Source organism: Protopterus annectens, chromosome 1.part1, assembly GCF_019279795.1.
Source record: "Protopterus annectens isolate FY-2018-M chromosome 1.part1, PAN1.0, whole genome shotgun sequence".
NCBI classification, from domain to species: Eukaryota; Metazoa; Chordata; order Ceratodontiformes; family Protopteridae; genus Protopterus; species Protopterus annectens.
This window is the reverse complement of record NC_056726.1, coordinates 419,741,523-419,765,201: the sequence shown is the minus strand read 5'-3', so window position 1 is coordinate 419,765,201 and position 23,679 is coordinate 419,741,523. Positions and strand designations below refer to the sequence as shown.

At 40.3% G+C, this 23,679-nt stretch overlaps 1 protein-coding gene across 1 annotated transcript in view; it reads right to left on the bottom strand.

Moving 5' to 3' along the window:
• ARFGEF3 (ARFGEF family member 3) overlaps window positions 1–23,679 on the bottom strand; it is a 2,280,599-nt gene that overhangs the window by 619,980 nt on the left and 1,636,940 nt on the right. Inside the window, exon 22 of the mRNA XM_044087095.1 lies at window positions 16,091–16,270. Within this exon, the coding sequence (XP_043943030.1) occupies window positions 16,091–16,270 (180 nt within the window). The remainder of the gene's footprint in view (window positions 1–16,090; window positions 16,271–23,679) is intronic.

The window sequence follows — 23,679 nt, the reverse complement described above, 5'->3', positions numbered from 1 at the left end:
AGTGCTGCATCCTCCCTGTTAGTGGGCGGGACATCAGGGAGGTGTTTGGGAGGTGGGGGTGGCTCTAGAAAGGGGATTAAATAACCTCTGTATATAATTTGCAACACCCAATGATCTTTTGTGATGGACTCCTACTCCGTTCGGTGTGGCGAGAGACAGCCCCTGACTGCCTTCAGAGAGGAGCAGCCGGGCAACCCTTCAGGGTTGCTGGGCAGGTCTATCTGAGAAAGGCTCTCGAGACCCATTATTTCTCGGACCCACTCTGCCTCTAGGGCAGTATTTATCAAATCCCCCTCTGCCCCTGAGGGAAGGTGAGTCATGAGTGTCCCAGGGAAAACTCTGAGATTTCTGGAACCACACTTTCTTGGTCCCTCGCTGATTCCTAGAGAAGGATCATTGAGGGGCCGAAAAGTAGATCCCGACAGCAGAGTCTTCCCATCCTTCTCACTCTGAACTAATGTGTCACATACTTACTTCCCAAATAGGGAGGAACTATTGTATGGGGCACTGGTAAATGATGCCTTAAAGAGTTCTGAAAAATGACAGAGCCAGAGCCAGGCATGTTGTCTGATAGCAACGCCTGCCCTTGCAGCTCTAGCGGCTCCCTCGGTTTCGTCGGAGAGGAGACACAGAGGTATTTGCAACTGAATTTAGGGTGGCCATACAAGCGGAAAACACCTTCTTGTCTTCCACCGACATGCACCCAGGGGTTGACTCAGTGATCTCCTTCAACAGGTCTCACTGCAACCGAATCACATGTGCCATGTAATTCAGCGCCCGTACACAGAAGGTCGCGGAAGAATACTCCTGCTTCCCTAAAAGGTCCATTTTCCTTGACTCTTGGTCAGGAGGGTGGACTGCACAGCTCTCCTAAGGGAGCTCCTTCCTAGTGGCAGCCCCCACCACCATGGCATCAATCGGGGATCCTTTATGCCAGTATGATCTGTCTGATGGCGGGGGGGCTGAAAACCTTGTCCGGGCATTTGGGAATGGGCTACACCATGTCTGCTTCCTTCCACACCAGAGATGTAATGAGATCCACTAAGGGATCTGTGGGACGGGACACCCAGGAAGTAGAGGGTCCTCAGCCAAATGCCTCCAGAAACACCAATTCGTCCGAGGTAGGTTTTTGGGCAGACCACCCCCCCACACTGTCGAAGGAGTTCCATGATGTCTGCAAAGGAGATATTCTCAGGGGGTGACTGGGGGGAAACCTTCTCCTTCCTCCAAATCAGTGTCCTTGGTGAGAGACTCTGGTGGGGAGTCTAAAGTGCCTCCTTTTGCACCTCCTCAGTGGGGATCTCTCGGGAGGACTCGCCAACATCTTGCTGTTCCAAGAGGAAGCGTCTTAAGGCAAAGAAGCGGTAGACTGTCCCTGAGATGACAGAATGGCCGGATCTCAGCCAGAAAGAGCGGGAGCCAGGGAGGAAGCCGAAGACGAGATAGTCAAGGGTCTCAAAGAAATTGAGAGAACCCCGTCCGCTATGTCGAAAGCTGAAGGGGAATGGACATCCTGAGAAAGGACAATAGGAGGAGCTATTACCCTCTGACCCAACAGGAGAGTCAGAGCTGAACCACCAGATGGTGAGATACCAAGGGGAAGGCTCCGCTCCGACAAACTCAGAGCAGACATCAACTCCTTGGATCAGACACCAAGGCTACCGCTCCAAGAGCCTATTGGATCCAAGCTAGTCGGATTCGACCTGCTCAAGGTCATGGCCGGTGTCGAGGTACAAGGTACCACTGGCACCGGCCCCACGATGCCAAGTGTCCTTGGATCCAAGGGCTCTGAAACTGGAGGTCGGATCAAATGTGCAATAGGGATGAAAAAGGGTTGCATGCTCTCCGCTCTGGAGGGGGCCGGTAAGACTCCCATTTGTATCTGGGTGTGGATGAACTTCTGCATCATCCTATCCATCTCCGCTTTGTTACGGCTATGGATGGAACGAGAGGAAGAGGCTACCGACACCAGCCTGGAAGGGCGGTGAGGAGAAGCCTGAGCCAGCAACCAGGTCTGGAGCTCCCAAGGGGAACGGAGCCGGGGAGACTCCAGCCTCAGAGCCGACCTAATATAGCTGGTGGGCCAGTCGAAGCAGTGTGATCTGGGGATCGCTTCTTTGGCCTATCCCTCTCAGAAGATTTGGCTCTATCCTCGGTCCTCTTAGCGAGAGTTTGAGTCCCAGGGGCCGGGGAGGAGGCAGGGCTAGAAGCTGGGGAGGAGACAGGGCTAGAAGCCGGGGCGGGCGGCAGGGTCTTGAGTCCCAGAGGATGAAGGAAGAAGGCCATTAAGAATAAGCTTGCTCCTCTTGTCCATGAGTGCCTGGGGATTAAACCTAGCACAGATGGAACAGGAGGTTTGACGATGAGCTGCCCAAAGACAAACTGCACACAGTGTGTGGCTATTGGCTGGGGAGAGCTTGTGGCCACACTCTGTACATTTTCTCAAGCCGGGTTTGGAAGCTTCAAACACTGTCGCAACCTAAGGCCCAGCACACACACAGTCCACTCACACAAGAGGAAAGATAAAAGGGAAATACACATATATTTTTTTTAAACTGACGGAAAAGTCCGAGGGGAGGTAGAAAGCAGAACAATAGCAGAAAAGAGAAGATTTTTACCAAAAAACAAGCACTTACCACAACTTTTATAGCCAAGAGCATGGATCACGTTGTGGACATGAAGAGCGGCAAACAAGACCTGAAGGGAGGAAGGCGACATGAGCATTATGGGTAAGGGGAGGAGCTATGAGGTTGGATCAGATACTGAATATACGACGAATCGGATCAGAGACGGATTCAGGAAACCACAGGTTGAAGACCAAATGAAGACAACAACTTTAGATCCAGCATTTTCTCTTTTATTGCCTTATTATCAGCGTACCTCCAAGAAAACATGAGAAAGGAGAGAAAAAAAAAAGAAAAGAAAAATGCAGTCCTCTGCTGCAGCCTGAAAGACAAACTGAAACATATATTGCTAAAGGAAAACTTTTCATTATATTCAGCGTTCTCATATTTACTTATTTGTTGTAAGGTTAAGCCAAGGGTTTTAATCCAGACCTTCAGTTATGTAAAAGAATGAAAAAACAGATCAGCTCTACATATATTGTGATATGTGTACTTTTACACCCCACCCCCATATCAATAACCATAGATTACTGCATATTAACTTAAACATAACTTTGTTTAGCTTTTATTCCCTTTATCACTGTAATCACTACATTTCTCAACACCAAAAAAAGGGCAAAATGAAAGATGGAGAACAGGAAGAAAAAAAAAGAAAAAATGCATCAGTTTACTTCAGTAAGTTTATCAACGTCTATATCACGTTATCGAAATCTTACTACATCAAATCACTAAAGGTCGACCTCTACTGATTGATGTAGTAAAACTTTGAATAATGCTTAAAAAATAAAAAACAAACAAAAATAAAAACTAACTAGCGTAGGCAGTGGGGCAAGCACCTCTGCACCCCCCACCCCCCCCTACTTAAATATTCCAACGCCAAGACTGCACTACATTGAGGTAAATGGAAATCTCCCCCTATGGAGATTTCCGTTTACCTGCACGATGTTCTGTGCTTTCGATGTTGTGGTGCCGACAATATCAGCTTTGATACTGTCGGCTTTTGACATCGTGAAGTAGAGCCGTTTATCACAAACAAGAACAACTAAAAGAAAAATATGCAACTTATATTATGAAAAGTGTCACAGAAATACTGACAGCAGCAATTGTTATACTTTGCTTTTTTTCCCTTCTACTTCCACTATCCTCAGAGTCTTTCCAAACATTAATGACATGAAGTGAGGCAAATGCTTTTCAGTTCCCCACAAGTTTAACAAAGTCAACAAAAGTACATTTTTCCAATTATTCTTATGCAGCCATATTTCACAAATGCAAGTGATACTTTGAGTCTCACATTTATTTACTAATTTCTGTGTTGCTGGTCTTTCTCTTCATCTCCATCTCCCAGTGCCAGATTCTTGTTCAATTCCAATGTACTCTCAATTCTTCTTTTCAACTCCTGTACTTTTCTCTGTCTCTCAAGCATTTTTCTTTGGAACAGTGGAAAAGGTTTCACTGGCAAATAGTCTCCATGTGCTTGATTATCAGAAAAATGAGAAGCAAAGTCCTCCTCTGCTTGATGGTTCACTTTTTGTTGGACAAACTTTTGCATTTCTTTCTTAGCCTGTTCTGCATCAAAAAATTACCTTGATCTTCCAGTAAAGAAAATGTGAAGACAGATGGATCCAGCAGCTTGAGTATCGCACTTGCCTCTTAACATTCCTTGATATACATTTTCTCTTCTGTCTGGTGTACAGTGAATAATCGTTTTCCACAAACACTACTGTTTTCAACTTTTAATACTTTTTTTGCCACAGTTTTGTCAGGATCATTTTTTTTCTGCTGGTAGGTTTGCATCTTTACTAATAAAGGTCTTAGCAGCTTTCCCATGGCCAGATGTGGAGCATACACATGGTTGTGCCCTTTTAATTAATAAATCACGGAGTGGAATAACAGTCCAATTGTTTATTTGTGCCTTCATAAAATTAATACAGTTTGTTCCTTCTAGTTTCTCTGGTACAGCAGAAAACCTCAGATTTTCCCTACATGACCAGTGTTCTAATTCTACCATTTCTGAAGCATCTTTTCTTGAGCAGTCTCAAACTCACCCAGCCTTTTCTACATTGCAGCCTCTGATTTTTGCAGTTTTATCAACTCATTTGAATATCAGTTTAAAGCTTCTACCATAAACTTATTCCAGTTTCTCCAGGCCATCGTTATTGGAGTTGATATCAGTCTTCAATGTTTTGTTTATTTTAATCAGCTCTGAGCACATACAACTTATTTTTTCCTCCAGATTATTGGAAGGCATAACTTGCAACAAAGCTGGAGTTTAAACAGCTTTTTGCTGAACAGCTACAGGATTCTTCCCAGTCTGTGTTTTTTCTTCTCCTGATTTTCTTTCAGGCTTTATTTCTTCTTTGTTGGCATCCAGTCAGTGTATTTACTTGCCAGTAACTGAATCTTACTCAAGCTGACAATATCACTGGCTGTTGTTTCAGTTTCTGATTTCACACTGGGAGAGCTGAAGTTAAGCTGTAGATCAGTGTACAGCCATCTTGGAAGTCCATGAATTTCATTATTTTGTCTTCTTTTCAAGCCTACTTGCTTAGAGAAATCACTTGTTTTTAAATTAAGCCAAGAGCATTAATTCAGACAGACACCTTTGCAAAAATAAGACAAAACATCTCAACTCCAAATATAATATAATCAGTGCACTTTTACTCCCAACCCCCACCCCAGCAATAGAAGATTGCAGCATATTATCTTTAACTTGCATTTGTCCAGCGTTTCTCTTTTTACACTGTAAAGCACACATTTCTTACAACTACAAAAGTACTTGCTTACTTTTATATCTATCAGCAATCACTGAAATGACTTTCCCCACATTGGAATATCCATGACTACATACTACACTCACCTGCTTTACTAAATAACATGCAGTTTATATTAAGAATTGTTTTTCATACAAATCCAATTAAGAACAAAAACTGTTTTCCTTACAGTTACTTTTTCCTTTTAGTGTTCTTCTAAACATTAATGACAAAGAGGGGTATATGCTTTACAGTCCACCCTAAAGTTTAACTAAGTCAACAAAAGTTCAATCTTTCTCAGCCGCTTTTTTCTTGCAAAGCCATATTTTACAAATGTGACTGATGCTTTATATCATCGCATTTTTACTCTTGTTTCTGGTGGTCTTCCAGTTCATCTCTATTTCCCAACACCAGACTCTGAAGTCCAAGACACTCCTGATTCTTCTAGTCAACTCCTGTGTTTTTTTTCTCTGAAGCATTTACCTTTGGAACAATAAAAAAAGTTTCTATTGAGCTTTATTGTCAGACGAATGAGAAGCTGTGTCCTCTTCTATTTGATGGCTCATTTTTTTGATGATGTTTAAACTTTTGCAATTCCTCCTTAGCTTGTTCTGCATCAAATATGTCTTTGATCCTCCAGGGAAAAAAATATTCTGAAGACAGTTGAACACAGCAGCTTGAATCTCACACCAGCCTCTCGACATTCCCTGACTGCTGTGATAAATTTGCTTCTCTTCTGCCTGGTTTAGAGTGAATAATCATTTTCCAAAAACACTCTACTATCTCTAATTTTTAATGCTTTGCCATTCTGCCATAGTTTTGCCAGGATCAACTCTTTTTGATTTTTTCAGTTGCATATTTACTAATGCAAGTCTTGGCTGCTTTCTCATGGTTAGGTTTGGAGCAAAGACTCGATGTGCAGTTTCAATTAATAGATTCCGGTGTGGAATACCAGTCCAGTTGTGTATTTGTAATTTCATAAAATTAAAATAGTCTGTTCCTTCCAGTTTCTCTGGTACAGGAGAAAAATCTCAGGTTTTCTTTTCCCACTCTGCTTTCTAACTCTACCATTTTTTTGAAACTGTTTTTCTTGAGAAGTTTCATACACAGCCAGCCTTTTCTTTATTTCAACCTCTGATTTTTCCAATTTTATCATTTCATCTTTTTCATACTAGGAGAACTGAAATTAAGCTTTGATCAGTGTACAGCCAACTTGGAAGTCCAAATGGTGCCATCTTATGTAAAAAATTATGGCACACAATCTTACCACTGACACTTGCCATCTATTGCAAATGGTTGCGTAAATTATTATTGATATGACATACTATGTAATTACTTCATGCATAACTTGCACATATCCAACAATTTCAAAAAAGCAGTACTCTTAACTATTCCCTCTTGCCTGACTCCTTCAAAAGCTCTTAAACAGGTGAACGATCCTGTTACTGATATCTTGTCTCTATAATGTACACCTTTGTTTCACCATAATACTAGTATTTTTAAAAAACACATTTCACCATCTACCCATGTATAATCCATTGTCTGTTTCACAGCTCAGTTTTTGGTGGGCAAACTTTTATATTTCCTCCTTAGCATACACTTCATCAAAAAATTATTTTGCCCCTCCAGGGAAGAATACCTTGAAAACAGCTGAATAGAATCTCTCACCTATGCCTCAACATTCTCTGAACAGAGGAATGAATTTACTTCTCTTTTGCCTCATGTACAGTGAGTAATCATTCTCCACAAAAACTCTGCTGTCTCCCACTTTTAGTATTTTGTCCTTCTGCCACAGTTATGACAAAAATCAGCCCTTTCTGCTGGTAGGATTGCATCTTTATTACTAAAGGTCTAGGCTGCTTTTTTGTAGCTAGATTTGGAGTATACATACAATCTGACCATTCAACTAACAAGTCCTGCTGTGGAGTACTAGTCCACATGTGCTTTCATAAATTTAATGCAGTCTGTTCCTTCCGGCTTCTCTGGTATAGCCGAAAATATCAAGTTTTCCCTATGTGCTCTGTCCACTAATTCTATTATTTTTTTTTAAACATCTCTTCCTGAGCAGTCTCATATTCAGCCAGCCTTTTCTTCATTTCTACCTCTGATTTTTGCAGCTTTATCATCTCAACTGAATATCTGTTTAAAGTTTCTTACATTTGTTCCAGCCATTTGTTTTTTTGTGTTGATATATTCTATCAGTGTTTTGTTTATCTTAATCAGGTCTGTATGCAGTTGTCTTGTATCATCCTGTCGGTTTATTGGAGGTCATGTCTGAAGGTTGCATTTCTTTTTGCTGAACAGCTGCAGAACTCTCCCTAATTCAGTGTTTCTTCCACACTTTCTATATCTGACTTTTCCAGGTCTTCTGTATTTCTTTATTCCTGGCATTCAGGAGTGTATTTACTAGTCAGTTACTGAAATTCACCCATAAACACAAGAGTACTGGACTTCTCTGCCAAGTTTCTGTTTTCAAATTGGGAGAGCTACAAACAAGCTGCTACTCTTGGAACTCCTGGTGGCTGGAATTTATTAGAGAAAATTGGCAAAGGAACCAAGGTATTGAGAGCAAATAACTAGAGAATGAAAGATGATAGAATGAGAAAACACCAAGAATTTACTTAGACTGCAGGATAGAGATTGCCTTCACTATTAAGGATCGATATCGGAGTATAGGCAAAGAGAAAGAAATAGGGGAGTCTAAACAAAAAAACAGCACTGGTAGAGTTTTTAGTAGAATCTAGAACAGAAGCTGCCATTAAAAAAGGAATAATTAGTACAGCATATAAAATATTGCATGCTAACTATATGAATCAATCAGAAGAGGTTAGAAAGGAATGGGAAAGAGACTGGACAAGCAATTCACAAAGAAACAATAAGACATATATATATATATATATATATATATATATATATATATATATACATACATATATGTATCTCCCAATTATGCAACAAAATCTAGAAGATTTAGGATTTTTATTTGAAAATGTTTACATAGATATTTTTATACCCCAAGTAGACTCCAGAGAATTCTTCCTCAGGTAGACAGCTAGTGTTGGATGTGTGACGGGGAAGAAACAGGTAATTGGAGACATATCTTCTGGCAGTGCAGTAAGTTGGCAGACTTTAAGGATTCCCTGCAGGATGCACTGTTGGAATACTGGGTGGGCAGACTGGTGTGACATGGGAGATAATTTTTCTGAGCTATGATACAGAACTGGAATTGCCTAGACATGGTAAAGCCTTACTATGTCTAATTATGGTGGCTGCCAAAATAGCAATTACTAGAAAATGGAAATCAAAATCTAAATCAATTATTCTAGAAGTAGTGAATATACTAACAGAGATAAAACAACTGGAATTGAGATCTTTAGAAAAGGGCAAGAACAAATTACATAGAAACAACTGGGAATTTTGAGAACACTACATACAGGGGAGGAATGAGGTTTAAAAGAAGAAAGGACTAAAATGAGCTATGTAATGTTTAACTGAAAGTGATTGGGTAGAGTATAACTGACGTATAATGTTTGCAACTGGGAGTGTGTCAGTATGGTTTGTGGTGTGTCAGTATGGTTTGTGGTGTAAAATGCTTGCAACTAGGATTGTGTTGGTGTGGTTGGTTTTCATTTATATAAATGTATGATTGCCTATGTCGTAAGTGATGGTTTAATAAAGATGCTTCTTTAAAAAAAGGCAGGAATTGAATAATTTATGTAATGTGGCTTAGGTTATATGATATATAGGTTAATAGGTAGGTACTAAGCTATCGGCCCAAGGGCCTACATAAGCCTAGCCAACAAGGTTCCCTGGCTTACGCCACCCAAGAAAGTTATTTTCCTGTGCCACTATTGAGCAGAGACACAGAAGTGATCCCCGGGGTGTATTTCCTATTTCCCATCCACTCATCAAGATTTTTCTTGAAGAGTGCTAATGAAGAACTTTGCTTGACATAGATGGGTAGCCTGTTCCAGAGTATGGGAAGTCTCTGGGACAGGAATCTATCCCTCCAGTATGTCCTGTTTATTGTGGTGACAAGGTTTAGGTCCCTATTGCGTGTAGCTCGGAGGGATTGGGATTTCTTTAGGTGTAGCATGTCCAACAGCTCTGGGTTTGACATAGCTTTATATGTTAGGCAGAGATCACCTCGGAGTAGGCGATATGCTACAGAGTAAAGCTGGAGTTTTTTTGAGGCGGTCAGTGTAGGGCATCTATTTGAGGCCAGTAATCCTCTTTGTGAGGTACTTCTGTGGCTTTTTCAGCTGCTGCAGATGTCTTGTGAGGTACATTCCAAAAGGGGCGTTGTACTCTATAATGGGTATAATGAGTGTCGAATAGAGGGGAACAATGACCTCTTTTTTCCTAGATGAGAACCCTTTTATGATGAGGTGTGCCATGTAGAAGGACTTCCTGACTACTGTGGTGATGTGACTATCAAAGGAGAGACTACTGTCCACCTGGGTCCCAAGGTCTCTTATCACGCATTCGGTGTTAAGTAGATTACTGTCCATGTGGTAGTTCATGGGTACAGAGTTTTTACCAAAGGGGATGACACTGCACTTTTTGGCATTGAGCTTGAGGCCATGTCTCTTGACACCAGGCATCTATCTCAGTGAGGCCCTTCTGTAGGATGTCCACATAATTTGGGGACTTGACTATGGCTCCTAGTTTGCAGTCATCTGCAAACTTCATTAGCCAGAGGCCTTCTGTGTTAGCCTGTACTTCAGAGAAGTACATGCCAAACAGGAGAGGTCCCATGTGGTACTCCACTTGTCACTGCTTTGAGGTCAGATTTGGAGTCTGCAACTTTTACACTGTGGGTTCTGTCAGTGAGCCAGTTGGCAACCCATCTTGTGACGTAAGGATTTATACCTAGTTTAGTGAGTTTAGCTATAATTCCAGAAAGGGGGATGGTGTCGAAAGCCTTGGCGAGGTCAAGATAGGATGTGTGAACCACCTTACCCTCATCTACGGCTTTGGTGACTGCCTCAAAGAAGTCGATCAGGTTCAGGAGGCATGATCTGCCTTTCACAAACCCGAACTGGGTGGGATCCAGAGTTTGGAGGTTACCAATGTCTTTGTTTATGAATTCCATGATGATACGTTCCATGGCCTTGCAGATCAGGCTTGTCAGGCTAATAGGTCGATAGTTCCCGGGATCAGTGGTGGCTCCCCCTTTGTAGAGTGGGATAACTGTTGCTGTGCACCATTCAGTGGGCACAAAGCCTGATGCAAGGCTATTACTGAACATGGTGCTTAAGTGGGGAGCCAGTTCGTTCTGAAGTTTATGTAAAATGCAACCTGGGATGTTGTCCGGTCCCATGGATGCTGTGTTTTTGGCTTTAGAGAGTGCAGATTTTACCTGCATAGTTGTGATTACAGTGACTTTGCATTTTTCCTGTAGATATATCGACCCTTTAGGGGGTGGGGGGGTAAAGTTAGCACTGAACCTATCTGTCAGGATGTTGGCAATATCAGTTGGTTCTGTAATTTTCGTGCCTTTGTGCTGTAGCTCAGAGCAGATTAGGGTGTTGCCAACAAGATTTTTGACATAGCTATAGAATGCTGTGTGGTTGTCCTTGGAATTAGTGGCGATTTTGTTTTCATAGCTAGCTTTCGAGGATCTTATAAGGGATCTCAGCTTCTTACTGAGGCTGACCAGGGAGCTCCTCCACTCATGGGATTTTACTCTCTTTTGCAACAGTTTCTTCCTTTTGTTGTACAGTATGTTTATGGCAGGGGACCACCAGATTGGCTTCCTTTTTCTGGAGGATAGCGTCTTGGTTCTGTTTGGGATAACACGATCCATGCACTTGTGTAAGTGCTTATAGAGTGCATTTGTGCAGGATTCAGCAGATGTAACTGTATTGTCCATCTGCATGGGTGTCATGAAGTTCACCACTTCTGTCTTAAGAAGCATGAAGTTGGCTTTGGAGAAATTTTTTACTGTGGTTTCCTTAATGAGGGGTGGGGGCGGGATGTGGATATCACGGGTGATTAGCTTATGGTCGGATCGGACCAACGAGGAGTTGACTTCAGGTGTGGAACACCGGTCACTCATGTTGGTAATGACTAGGTCTAGGATATTGTTGCCCCTGGTGGGGGTGTGGATAAGTTGATCTAGGGCATTGGAATTAATGAATTCCAGAAAGCGTTGAGCTAAGGAGTTGGTACACAAGTAGTTTTCCCAGTTAATGGTGGGGTAGTTGAAGTCGCCCATTATTAGGGTGTTTGGTTGAACACTAATATTTTCCAGTACATCAAGAAAAGAGCAGTGGGAATCCTGGGGCATGGTGGGGGATCTATAGCAAGCTACAATTTGGATTGCAGTTTTGCCCAGAGTTAGTTGCACTTGGATAACCTCGGATGGATTATGCTGAGCAACTAGCCTGGAGGTGTGGATATCCATAATGAATATGGACACACCTCCGCCTTTGGTGTTTTGGTCCAGGTTACATGGCCGAAAGTGTGGTATGAGTTATAACCTGGTAGTGCACAGGTGATCTCTGGAGCCTTGAACCAGGTCTCAGTCACTGCACAGATATCAATGTTCTCCATTTTAAGGAGTGCCTCGAGTGAGTGCATTTTGAGATTTAGACTTCTACCACTGAGTAGCATTACCCTCAGTTTTTGCTTGCCTGTTCCTGTTATGGTGGTGAATTTGTTATTTGAACCCTGCCTAAAAAGGCACTATAGGGGCAGCAAGAGCATTAGCCAGTATCCGGAATCCCAGGGGCAACAGGTGCAGGCCTAGAATTCATGGTTCGTTTTGAACATGAGGCTAGAGAAAGGGGAACCAAATTTGTCGAGGCCAATAGGGGGCAATTAGTATTACAGTTGTCTTCAACAAACTTGCTTTCTGCAAAAAGAATTATAGGAATTGGCGGAAATGCATAAAGGAATCCCAAGGGACAATCATGAACAAGTGCATCCCTTGGAGACTCCCCCGGAGGGGGGATCAGGACAAAGTAGTTGTTGCCTTTCGTATTCATGGATGAAGCAAAAAGCAGTAAGGCTGGCCCCATTTTTGGAAAATCTCTTCCGCAACTTTTTGATTGAGGGACCACTCATGAGGCCATAGTATGGCTCTGCTCAGTTTGTCTGCTATTACCTTGGATCTCCCCAGGATGTGCACTGCTACTAGAAAGTGGGTGGAAGATGTTGCCCACTGCCGCACCATCAGGGCTTCTCGACACAGGGGATAAGATCTGGTTCCCCCCTGCTGGCTTATGTACGTGTTGTCTGACTGAATTGCTGTTGTTCCCAGAGAAAGGGTATTTTGAAAAGTTTGCAATGCTAAAAGCGCCACCCGCATATCCAGGACGTGTTCAAATGGGCCTCATCTTGATGCCTGACACCTTGAATTGTCTTTCCCTGAAAACAGATAATGCCCCCCCCAAACTGGGAAGTGTCCATGGTCCCGTGACTTGGGGTTGTGGGGTTGGGGAGGAATGAAGAGACTGCCTTGAGCCACCAGGGGAGAATGAAGCCACCATAGAAGATCCTTCTTGCACGAATAAGTTAGCATCATCTTGTGTGTCACTGGAAGTTCTAGAACTGACCACTGTGTTGCAAGTAACCATTGAAGAATTCTCATGTGGAGAAAAGCTAAGGGGTGAGGACAATTGAGGCAGCTATCTTGCCCAGTAGTCAGAGAACTTGTTTGGCTGAAGCTTGTTTGTTTCTGATCAATATTTGTACATAGTATCAAAGGTCTTTGACTCTGTCTTGTGGAAGTTTTGCTATCATTTTTGTTGTGTCTATTTCTGCTCCAATGAAGACCAAGGTCTGACATGGCTCTACAGCAGATTTCTCATAATTTATGGTAATTCCTAGTGAGGAACAAAGTTTTAAAGTGTAGTACCTACCCTGTGGCAGAAGATGCCTGGTCAGGCCAGCTATGAGCCAGTTGGGGAAATTCCTTGCTGGACATCCTGAGGCCTACGGTCTCTACGGTTCAGTGGATGGGGTACATGAAAAGGTAAAGTCACTGGTCTAAATGTGGAATGTGGAAGGAAGATCCTGGGTAGACCATGTCTGACACTGGGGTGCAGTCATTACCTTCCTCATAAACTCAAGGCAGTCTGTCCCCGAGCTGAACAACATCCCGGATCCAACAAAAGGGTTGTCGGAGCCAAGGGAATCTCTGGCACAGAAGACAGAAGCAGAGGCAAGATCCAAACTTATCCACGCCAAAACCCTGAGAGGCAGAGTCAGATCCAGTGAGATCTGAAACCGCTTGCCGGGCCTGATCAGTGAGTGTCGGCTCCTAGAGGTCTCCCGCTCCAACTGAGTAGAAGCACTCAGGGAAGACATTGGATCTGAGGAACCAATGGGACTAGGATCCGAGACGGACACTATTTGGACATCCAGATCTTCCCACTCTGAAACCAGGGGATGGATCATAGGAGGAGTAGGCACTGATGGGGAAGACTTAGTCGGATCCGATGCCTTTGGGCTCGGTTCCAGTAACAATTTGGTCAAGGCCAGTGTCTTCAAAAGAATTTGCACTACCCTATCCATGTCGTCAGACAAACTCCTGGTAGACCAGGTAGATAAAGTAGGAGACCTGGACTTCATCATAAAAAGAAGATGGGAGACGAGAAGGTATTGGCTTCAATGATGGAGAACGGTTCTGATATCTAAATTCTGCAGGAGCCAAAGAGGTCAGAGCCAAAGGCTCACGTTGCTCTGAAGATCTTTCAGATCCAATTGCAACTGTCTGCTCCGAGGAATCTGAAGGAGCAGACAGCTTAGGAACTTTCTCTTTCGGCTTCACAGAAGACTTTGGAGTCAAAGAATGTCATTTTTGTGACGTCCGATTTGGAAGACTTAGAAGAGACTGTGGACCCTAGAGAAACGCCTCAGAAAATGGAGTTTTAAGTAATCATTTTAAAATAAGCTTATTTTTATGCTCCTTTAGATCCCTTTGGTTAAATCCGTGACAAATGGAGCATGATTCTTGTAGCTGTAAAGCCCCAAGCAATACACACAATATGTGTGTATATCACTTAGAGTCATTTTCTTCCCACATTGCTCATATTTCTTAAACCCTAAGGGTTTATTTTCTGGTTTTTGAGACATAATTAGAACATTTTTAACCAGCTACAGTAAAGGAAATAACACACTCACACCAAAGAACGTCCTCTAACTTGAAAAGAATGTCCTCTAATTTAAACGGACATTGAAAGTGACAGTAGAAGAACTGAAAAACAAACACAATACCCTCTAATTTAAACGGATGTAGGGAGGGAAAAGAAAAAGGGGAACAATACACATTTTCAGAAAATTGTCCTTTAACTAAAATGGACATCAAAAGGGTAAGGAATTTACTAACTAAATACTACAGAAGATTTTAAGAGAAAGAAGAAAATTATAAACAAAAATGGTCACATAGCACAGAGCTTGCTGCAGCAAACGAGATCTGAGGGAGTTAGGGAACTGCATTATGGGTAAGGCAGAATGCCCACAAGCTTTGCTGAAGGCCTTGAGCTTTTGTAAAAGGCCGAGATGGATTGGATCCAACCCACAAGTGAGAATAAAGGTAAGATTTCCAACATCACATCAATATATAAACATAAATAAACAAAATTGTACTTCTAAATGCTAAAACACTGCAGATATAAATGATGATGTGAGTACTAAAATCATGAAAAGATCAGTAATTGAAATGAATTACTACTAACTTGTAAAACCAGAGAAAAAGAACCAAGCTATTATAAACAAGAAATGTCCAACAGAGAGTTACTGGGTGTACACAAAAACAAGAACCATGTAATGTTGATTGCTTTCCTTTAACTACAGTGCTTTTCGTCCCGCCTAATTGCGGAACTTCTTCATTTTTGCATTTCTGTATTTTCATATCAGTTTATTAATGTAATGAATGAAGGAAAACTAAATATTTATAAGCATTGTGTAATTGTCTTAGTATTAGTGTAATTTATAGGGAAAGCCATAGGTAGCTACTGGCAAGTCCTGTAACAATACGTACATTTACTTTACATATATACTGTTTTTTGTAGGTATTTTTATATAAGAATTTTTCATATAAAACATTTTTATATCATAGCACAAGTTGTTATATATTTACTGTATTTATTATGTGCGACAATATTTAGATATAGATATAAAGAAGCAAATATTTTATATTTATATTGTCATATGCACTTTGTTGATTTTTTTGCATACATTTTAAATAGCAAAGTTGAGGTATGTTTGCTGAAAGGTGTGGTTATTATATAGTTAATTGACCTGGATTAAGTATTGGTGGATGCGAGCAGCTGATAAAGTGTTTCACTATATATGCTTATTTTTTGAATATTTTATATCTGAAAAGCGCTTTAGTTAATAAAGGAAAGCAATCAACATTACGTGGTTCTTGTTTTCGTGTAGACCCAGTATCTCTCTGCTGGACATTTCATGTTTACTACTAATTTGCATAGAAGGGGTACCAAATAAGCATTAAGTGAAATATCAGGTACAATGCCTGGTTAAATGGTTCTAAACATCTAATGGAGATAATGCAGCTTTTTCCAAATGTTAAAACGAGAAAACTCATTCATCTGCATGTCTCATCATTACTACTATACAAATATTTTCTTTACGAGGTTATTCATAATTCCTTAGCAATTATTTTCATTTTAGTTCCCTTCTTACTGGTGCTAGAGTCTGTGGGGATCTGTGAATTCTACTCATCATACAGAGATGTGCACTCACCTGATCTTGAACATCTTCATCACACAGTTCTAGTTGCATGATATGCTCAAAGGGACGGAAAAGAGTCTCGTTGAAGTGGAAGTGTGGCAGCTCATTCCAGTCAGTCAGCACCTCAGTCAAAACATCGTGAATGAAGGAGACAGCCTTCTGGGAAACATGCCTTTCCTTGTGACAAGCAGCCTAAAAGAACATGAAAAAGAAATACAACACTATAAGAGATGGAAAAAAAAAATGCACTTTTTGGCAAGGAAGGAATAACATACAGTGTCTATCTACTCAATGAGCAAGTCTTTTTTTTTTTTGAACATTTTGCCCTGAGTGACAATCAAGTTACACTCCCTTCGCTTGCTCTACTGAAGTGAAAGCTCTGTGTCATTTCTCCTCGAGTCAAGAGCTCAGCAGTGGAGAAAAAGCCATCACCTAACGGAGGCCCTTTTTTTTTTTTTTTTTTTTTTTTTTTGTTGAGTTCCCAAACAGTACATAATCTGGAATGTAAGGCAGTATGAAGAATGATCTATCTACAGTGGATATAAAAAGTTTTCCCACCTTTAATGTGACCTATAACATGTATAATTCAATTGAAAAACAAATCTCTTAGGGGAAAAAATATAAAAAATAAAAAACGTACAATAAGCTGGTTGCATAAGTGTGCACACCCTTACACTAATACTTTGTTGAAGCACCTTTTGATTTAATTACAGCATTCAGTCTTCTTGGGTACACACCTGCCATCAATTAGAGAGACTCTGATTAACCCCAAATAAAGTTCAACTCTCCTAGTAGTATTTTCTTGACATTTACTCAGTTGCCTGCTACAGCAAATGCCATGGTTCACAGAGAGCTTACAAAGCATCAAAGGGATCTCATTGTTGAAAGGTATCAGTCAGGTGAAGGGTACAAAAAAGTTTCCACAGCACTGGATATACCATGGAACACAGTGAATACAGTCATCAAAAAGTGGAGAAAATATGGGACAACAGTGATGTTGGAAAGAACTGGACGCCCCTCCAAAACTGATGAAAAGACAAGATGAAAACTGGTCAGGGAGGCTGCCAAGAGACCTACAGCAACACTGAAGGAGCTGCAGAAATTTCTGGCAAGTACTGGTTGTATACTACATTTATTTATTTTATTTTATTTATTTTACATTTGTTGACCGGGCTAGTCTGGCTGGATACATGTCCATTTTCAGCAGAGGCCCGAGGAGAAAAGCTCCACTATGTACTAGTAAATAACATAAAAAACAGCACAGTAAGATACAAATTATATGCATCTAGAGAACAATTCCTATGTAGCATAGTAACAGTACAGAAGCACTTTAACAAAAATATAAAATAGTGAGGATTCCTATTCTCATATTCTATGCAAAAGCAGGAGTAGAAACATTGAAAGAAAGTGAAAATAGTAATTCACACAAGAGTTTGTACAATATTTACAGTATTAACAATTAGGATAAATATAATTGTTGCGACAACAATATAATTGTTGCGACAACAATCTCCCGTATTCTCCATATGTCTGGGCTATGGGGTAGAGTTGCAAGATGGAAGCCTTCTCTTACAAAGAAAAACATCCAGGCCCGGCTAAAATTTGCAATACAATACATTGTCTCCCAAAAGCATGTGGGAAAAATGTGTTATGGTCTGATGAGAACAAAGTTGAACTTTTTGGCCACAATTCCAAAAGGTACATTTCGCGCAAAACACTTCGCATCACCAAAAGACCGTCATCCCTACGGTGAAGCATGGTGGTGGCAGTATCATGCTTTGGGGTTGCTTTTCTTCAGCTGGAACTGGGGCTTTAGTCAAGGTGGAGGGAATTATGAACAGTTCCAAATACCATTCACTTTTGGCCCAAAACCTTCAGGCATCTGCTAGAAAGGTAAAGATGAAGGGGAATTTCACCTTCCAGCATGACAATGACCCCAAGCATACATCCAAATCAACAAAAGAATGGCCTCAACAGAAGAAAATTAAAGTTTTGGAATGGCCCAGCCAGAGGCAAGACCTAAATCCAATAGAAAAATCTGTGGGGTGACCTGAAGAGGGCTGTGCACAAGAGATGTCCTCACAATCTGACAGATTTGGAGTGCTTTTGCAAGGAAGAGTGGGCAAATATTGCCAAGTCAAGATGTGGCATGCTAATAGACTCCTACCCAAGAAGACTGAATGCTGTAATTAAATCAAAAAGTGCTTCAACAAAGTATTAATTTAAGGGTGTGCACACTTATGCAACCAGCTTATTGTACTTTTTTTATTTTTTATATTTTTTCCCCTAACAGATTTGTTTGTTTTTCAACTGAATTGTACCGATTATAGGTCAGATTAAAGGTGGGAAAAGTTTTGAAATGATTTATTGTGGTCTCATTTTTTTATGTCACAAAAACCTGTCATTTTAACACAGGTGTATAAACATTTTATATCCACTTTATATCTGTATCTATTTATGCAAACACACACATGTATATACACACACACACACACAATTCTGGAACATATTAGAGAATACAGAAAAAAAGGTTAAACAGGTTTCCAGCAATGCTGTCAAACCCCACAGGATGACAGTGATGGAATCAGTCTGGAGACTAACTACACAATTTGATACTTAAAGCCACAGGAATTGGCACAGTCTAATGTTATGTTAGCAGATCCAGCCTTTCAGCATGAGCAGAGTTAGTCAGTCAGTCTGGAAAGGAGGGGGACAAGAGTCAAAGTCTTGCAACCAGTATATGGTTACAAACTGGGAATCTTCTTATATAGTTATAACTGAACACACTGGAACTGTAACTCATTTTTAATCCATAGTTTGTATATGGATAGGAAAAACATTGTTAGTTGCAGGACAAAAATAATTGCAGGATTTTTTATAGAGATGGAAGGATAAACATTTAGCACAATATAAAAATATTTGATTGATATTTTTTGTCCACTGTGTTGGTGTCAAAGATATAACAGGTTGTACTGCATGGCAGCTGAGTTTAGTAAAGCAGAGATGTACACATACACACCCAAGACTTTCAAGTATCAATATATGAGCTAAACTGTACTAAGGCATCTAGAAAAACCAACAATAATATGCTATATAAATAACACAAACATAGCAGGCTTGTGTCCAAGCAAGGGTGGCTCATGGTGCTGGCTGCTGGTCTGCAGCCTATCCAAATGAAAAAAAAAAAAGATTGCATAGTAAATTTTTTTGCCATTTGTTAAAAATGCTTAAATTTCTTTCTTCAGAACACACCTTCATGCAAATACAAGCACAGAAGTGCATGCATGGGAATCCAGTTTCTGCTTATGCAACTGGGCTGTTGTCCAAAAAGCCCAAAATTGTAGATGTATGCTAAACAGGGAATAAGGCAATTACACCTTATAACAGGTTCTCCTGCTTACTGGGGGAGGGGGGGAGGCATAAGTACATATGTGTCTATGTACATGTATTCATAAGTGGCCTGCTGGGGGCATTACATTTTATGCAACTGATAAGCATGAAACAGAAATACATTCCTATGTTCATTGTTATTTATGCATTCACAGATATATAAGGTATATACAACCAAAGTGGCTCTAATCAGTAAGTTTGTGTGTGTCTATGGGTTACACACTGTATGCATATGACAGCAAAAAGCAGAAAAGTTACTATGGTTATTAGCTGTATATTTTTTTATTTCATCATAGTTGGACATCTGAACTACACACAGTAATGAAAGTTGCTGCAATTGGCATGTGAGTGGATGTAATGGACTGCACTGTATGCATCTGACAATGAGCTGAAATACATTACTGTGGACATTACTTTTATGTATTCATTCATTCATTCACTTGACTATAGTCAGACATCTGAAACATACACAGCCAATAAACTGGTTGCAACAGGTGAGGCACCAAGGTAGTTAGTGGATGAATCTGATCTCTGATGTCATTTGATTACAGGTAAATTGTCTTTGACCTGGCTTGGCAAAGCCAGGATGCGTTTTGAGTAAAATGAGCTGAAACACAATGCTGCAACCATTACTGTAATTTTTTTATTTGATCACAATTGGACACCTATGAAATAGGATGTCAGTAAACTGGCTATAATAATTAAGTACTGAGGTAACCCAAGGATAAAAATGACCGAACCCAGCTGTTTGATCACAGTTAAATAATGACCTGCCATTATTCCCACCATACCTCTCAACCTCTTACAGCAAGAAATCTGGACAAAACCATAAATAATGGTGGGGGGTGCAAAGGCCCAATAAATAGGGACAATGTTTAAATACTGCTCTTACAAACTTAAAAAGTTGATAGAATACCAGGTTTTACATTACCATAAATTTTCTGAAGGGTATGAAGTCTGAAACCCAAATGTCTGTCATTATTTTCTGTCTTCGATCTTTAATAACTTGCTAATAATTTGTCAGGAAACCACAATTTTATGAAAAATGGACCAAAAATGTGTGGTAAAAATCTGGACATTCTGTGAAAATCTGAAGAGTTGAGAGGTATGATCCCACCCTAATTCAATTAACCCTTCTCACTCAGTTGCTTCCTGCAGCTTATCTTGCTTTGAAATTACCGGCTACCACTGCTTCCAAGAATAATTTGAAGAGCACATACATCTCTAAACTGTGCAGTGCTCTAGTAGCATTCTCAGGAGTACTGTTATGTGGTAAGACGTTTGATACTGTACCAACCCAAAGAATTGCATGAGAGATTACTTTTTTCCTGCATTTTCACTATGACATGCACTCTGTCAGGATACAGTTGCACACCATGCTCTGTAGGCAGACAATTCATGTTATTCAATGTAGTGACTGAACCCTCGGTCTGTCTCACAGATTTATCAGATAATTACTGCGGTTCTGCTTTATAGCATCCCAGTTTTAGAGTGTCACCAATAATGCTATCACCACGTCAAGCACCTTGATTATATTTGTTAAAAGAACATTAGAAGCTGAGGAAATATCAACTCTAATCCTCAGGAACTTGATCTATGCAAAAGTGAGTGTATACAGTACAAACAGTCTGAGCTTTCATCAACCAGACTGATTTGCCAAAACCCCTGGTTAGCTTTTAGAACAGAAAATGTGCTGCTTCAATAGTCAGAAAAGGGTAGTATTTCCACTTTCTAAACACCTTTATCACTAAATTATCACTTATGATATAGGCAAAACATACATTAGCAGAAAAGAAAACAAACCATAATAACATTTTTCCATTTACATACATTATACCTCTCATATATTTCTTTCTTTGTAATTGTCATCAGTCCAACATTACATAAATTGCTTGCCTTCTCTTAAATCTCAGTCATCCTCCACCTGAACATTATTCTACATGTCTTGTTCCCACAATTTCCATTTATTTCTATGTAATTTACTCCTTCCCTTTTCTGAAGATCCATCTTCCAGTTCTTTTATCTTTTTTTAGAATATTCAATAATTCAGATACTGTTGGTTTATAAATAACAAGAAACGTAAAAACCAATGGCTAAAGACACAAACGACTGAATAAAAATAATGCCAAAAAACTTGGAAATAAGCAACTTGAATACACTTTCTTCCTAAACACTGACAGCCTTTACAGTTTCTAAATGAACTCCATAGGCATTTCAATAATTCAGTGGTTTACTTTTGAAGCTCTTTTGACATTCTAGACTCTGGGCAACTCACCCACTTTGTGTTCAATTGCCACTGTTTAAAGGCAATTACTTGATGACAGCTTGTAAATTCTCAAACTTTTTAACTCACTACTTCCTACTGGAGTATTGTCGACAGGAAGGCTCAGTTCCTGTGTATCTTGTAAGAGTTTACTCGTCTTTACAGGAGACTTCCCTGTATTAGTGAATCTAGTCATTGTTTTCAAAGTCTGATTTCTGAAGACCTGACAAAAGGTACATAAATAAACTAAGATGGCACCTACAAGCTGACATTAGTTGCTAAGCATGACAGTGAAAGGATCAGTATGGGATGTTCAGAACTAGTTATTAAGGAGTTTTGCAAAAATTATGGAAAATTTTACATTTCCATCTTTAGATTAATGATGCAAAACTGAGTGTGATACTGTCTTGCTGGGGATGGTGTTTTCAAGCAGAAGGTATTGGTAAAAATGATAGTGAAACATGGCAGGTAATGTGAAATCATTCTAGGATATAAATGCTCTTTTGGTAAAGCAGTTATGACTACCTATATTTTCATAACTGCATTAATTTCATAAAAGTTGTGTGACCTAAAGATGAACAAATGGTGCCATCTTTTCTTTTAACACCTTTATTAAATTATCAGTTAAGACAGAAGCAAAAAAGAAGTTATGTACGCACCATAACATTCCATGTTTGTTGCCCAGAATCTTGCTTTCATTCTTGCTGGTTGGGCGACCCAGCCGCATACCAAAGCTCGAGAACTTCAACTGGCTCGAGGCTACCTCCTATCCCAAGATGCCTAGTGGCTGTTCCCCATATCTTGTTTGAGAACTAATCACTAAAGTAAGCTTATAGGTAAGAAGGGAATCAGACCATATGTTGCCAATCTATAAACTCCTCTAGATCTTCCAGGAAGGGGGATGGATGGGTGGAATGCAAGAATGAAGGCGAGATTCTGGACAACAAACATGGAATGTTATGGTGAGTACATAACTACTTTATGTTATGTTGTCCTATCTTGCCTTTATTCTTGCTGGTTGGGACATTTTTTCTTGGGTGACTCAATGGAATAAGGTCTTCAGAACAGTGGAACCAAAGGATGCCCTGCTCCGTGAGGTCACATCTAGTTTGTAATGAGTGATAAAGGTGCAAGGATTGACCCATGTAGCAGCAGCACAAATTGAATCCAATGGAAGTCTAGATTGAAAGGCAATGGAAGTTGACATTGCTCTAGTTGAATGTCCTTTAACTTTTCCTGGCAGTTCTTTATTGTGAGAGTTATAGACATAGATGATGGTCTCAACAAGCCATTGAGACAAAGAAACTTTTGAAACTGCCATGCCTCTTTTGTTCTCAGAATAGGAAACAAACAATTGTTCTGACTTTCTGAACTCTTTGGTCCTATACAAATAAAATCGCAACTGTCTATGCACATCCAGTTGCTGGAGCTTGTATTCTGCCTTGTTACCATAATTAGGAAAAAAAAATATGGGTAATTCAATAGATTGGTTCAAATTAGCTTCAGAACAGACTTTTGGTAAAAAGGAGGGATTTGTTCTGATGGAAACTGTCTTTGTGAAAAATTAAATATAGAGACTGAATAGACAGAGCTTGCAGTTCTGATACCCTCCTAGCTGAAGTATTGGCTGTTAAGATTGTTTTCCAAGGTAAAACTTTAGAGAACAAGAAGATGCTGGTTTGATTGGCGGAAGAATCAAGGATGATAATACTAAATTTAGGTCCCATGGAGGAGGAGGTTCTCTTAAGGGTGGTCTTAACAGAAATGTATCTCTGAGGAAGGCTTTGCATAATCTGTGGGACATCACATTAGACCCGATGTCTCCCACATGACAGTTTGATATGGTGGCTAATTGTATTTGTATTGTAGCTGCCGCTGCCCCTTGATTAAAGATTTCCGTAAGAAATTCCAAAACTGCAGCTGTATGGGCTGTAAAGGGATCTATGTG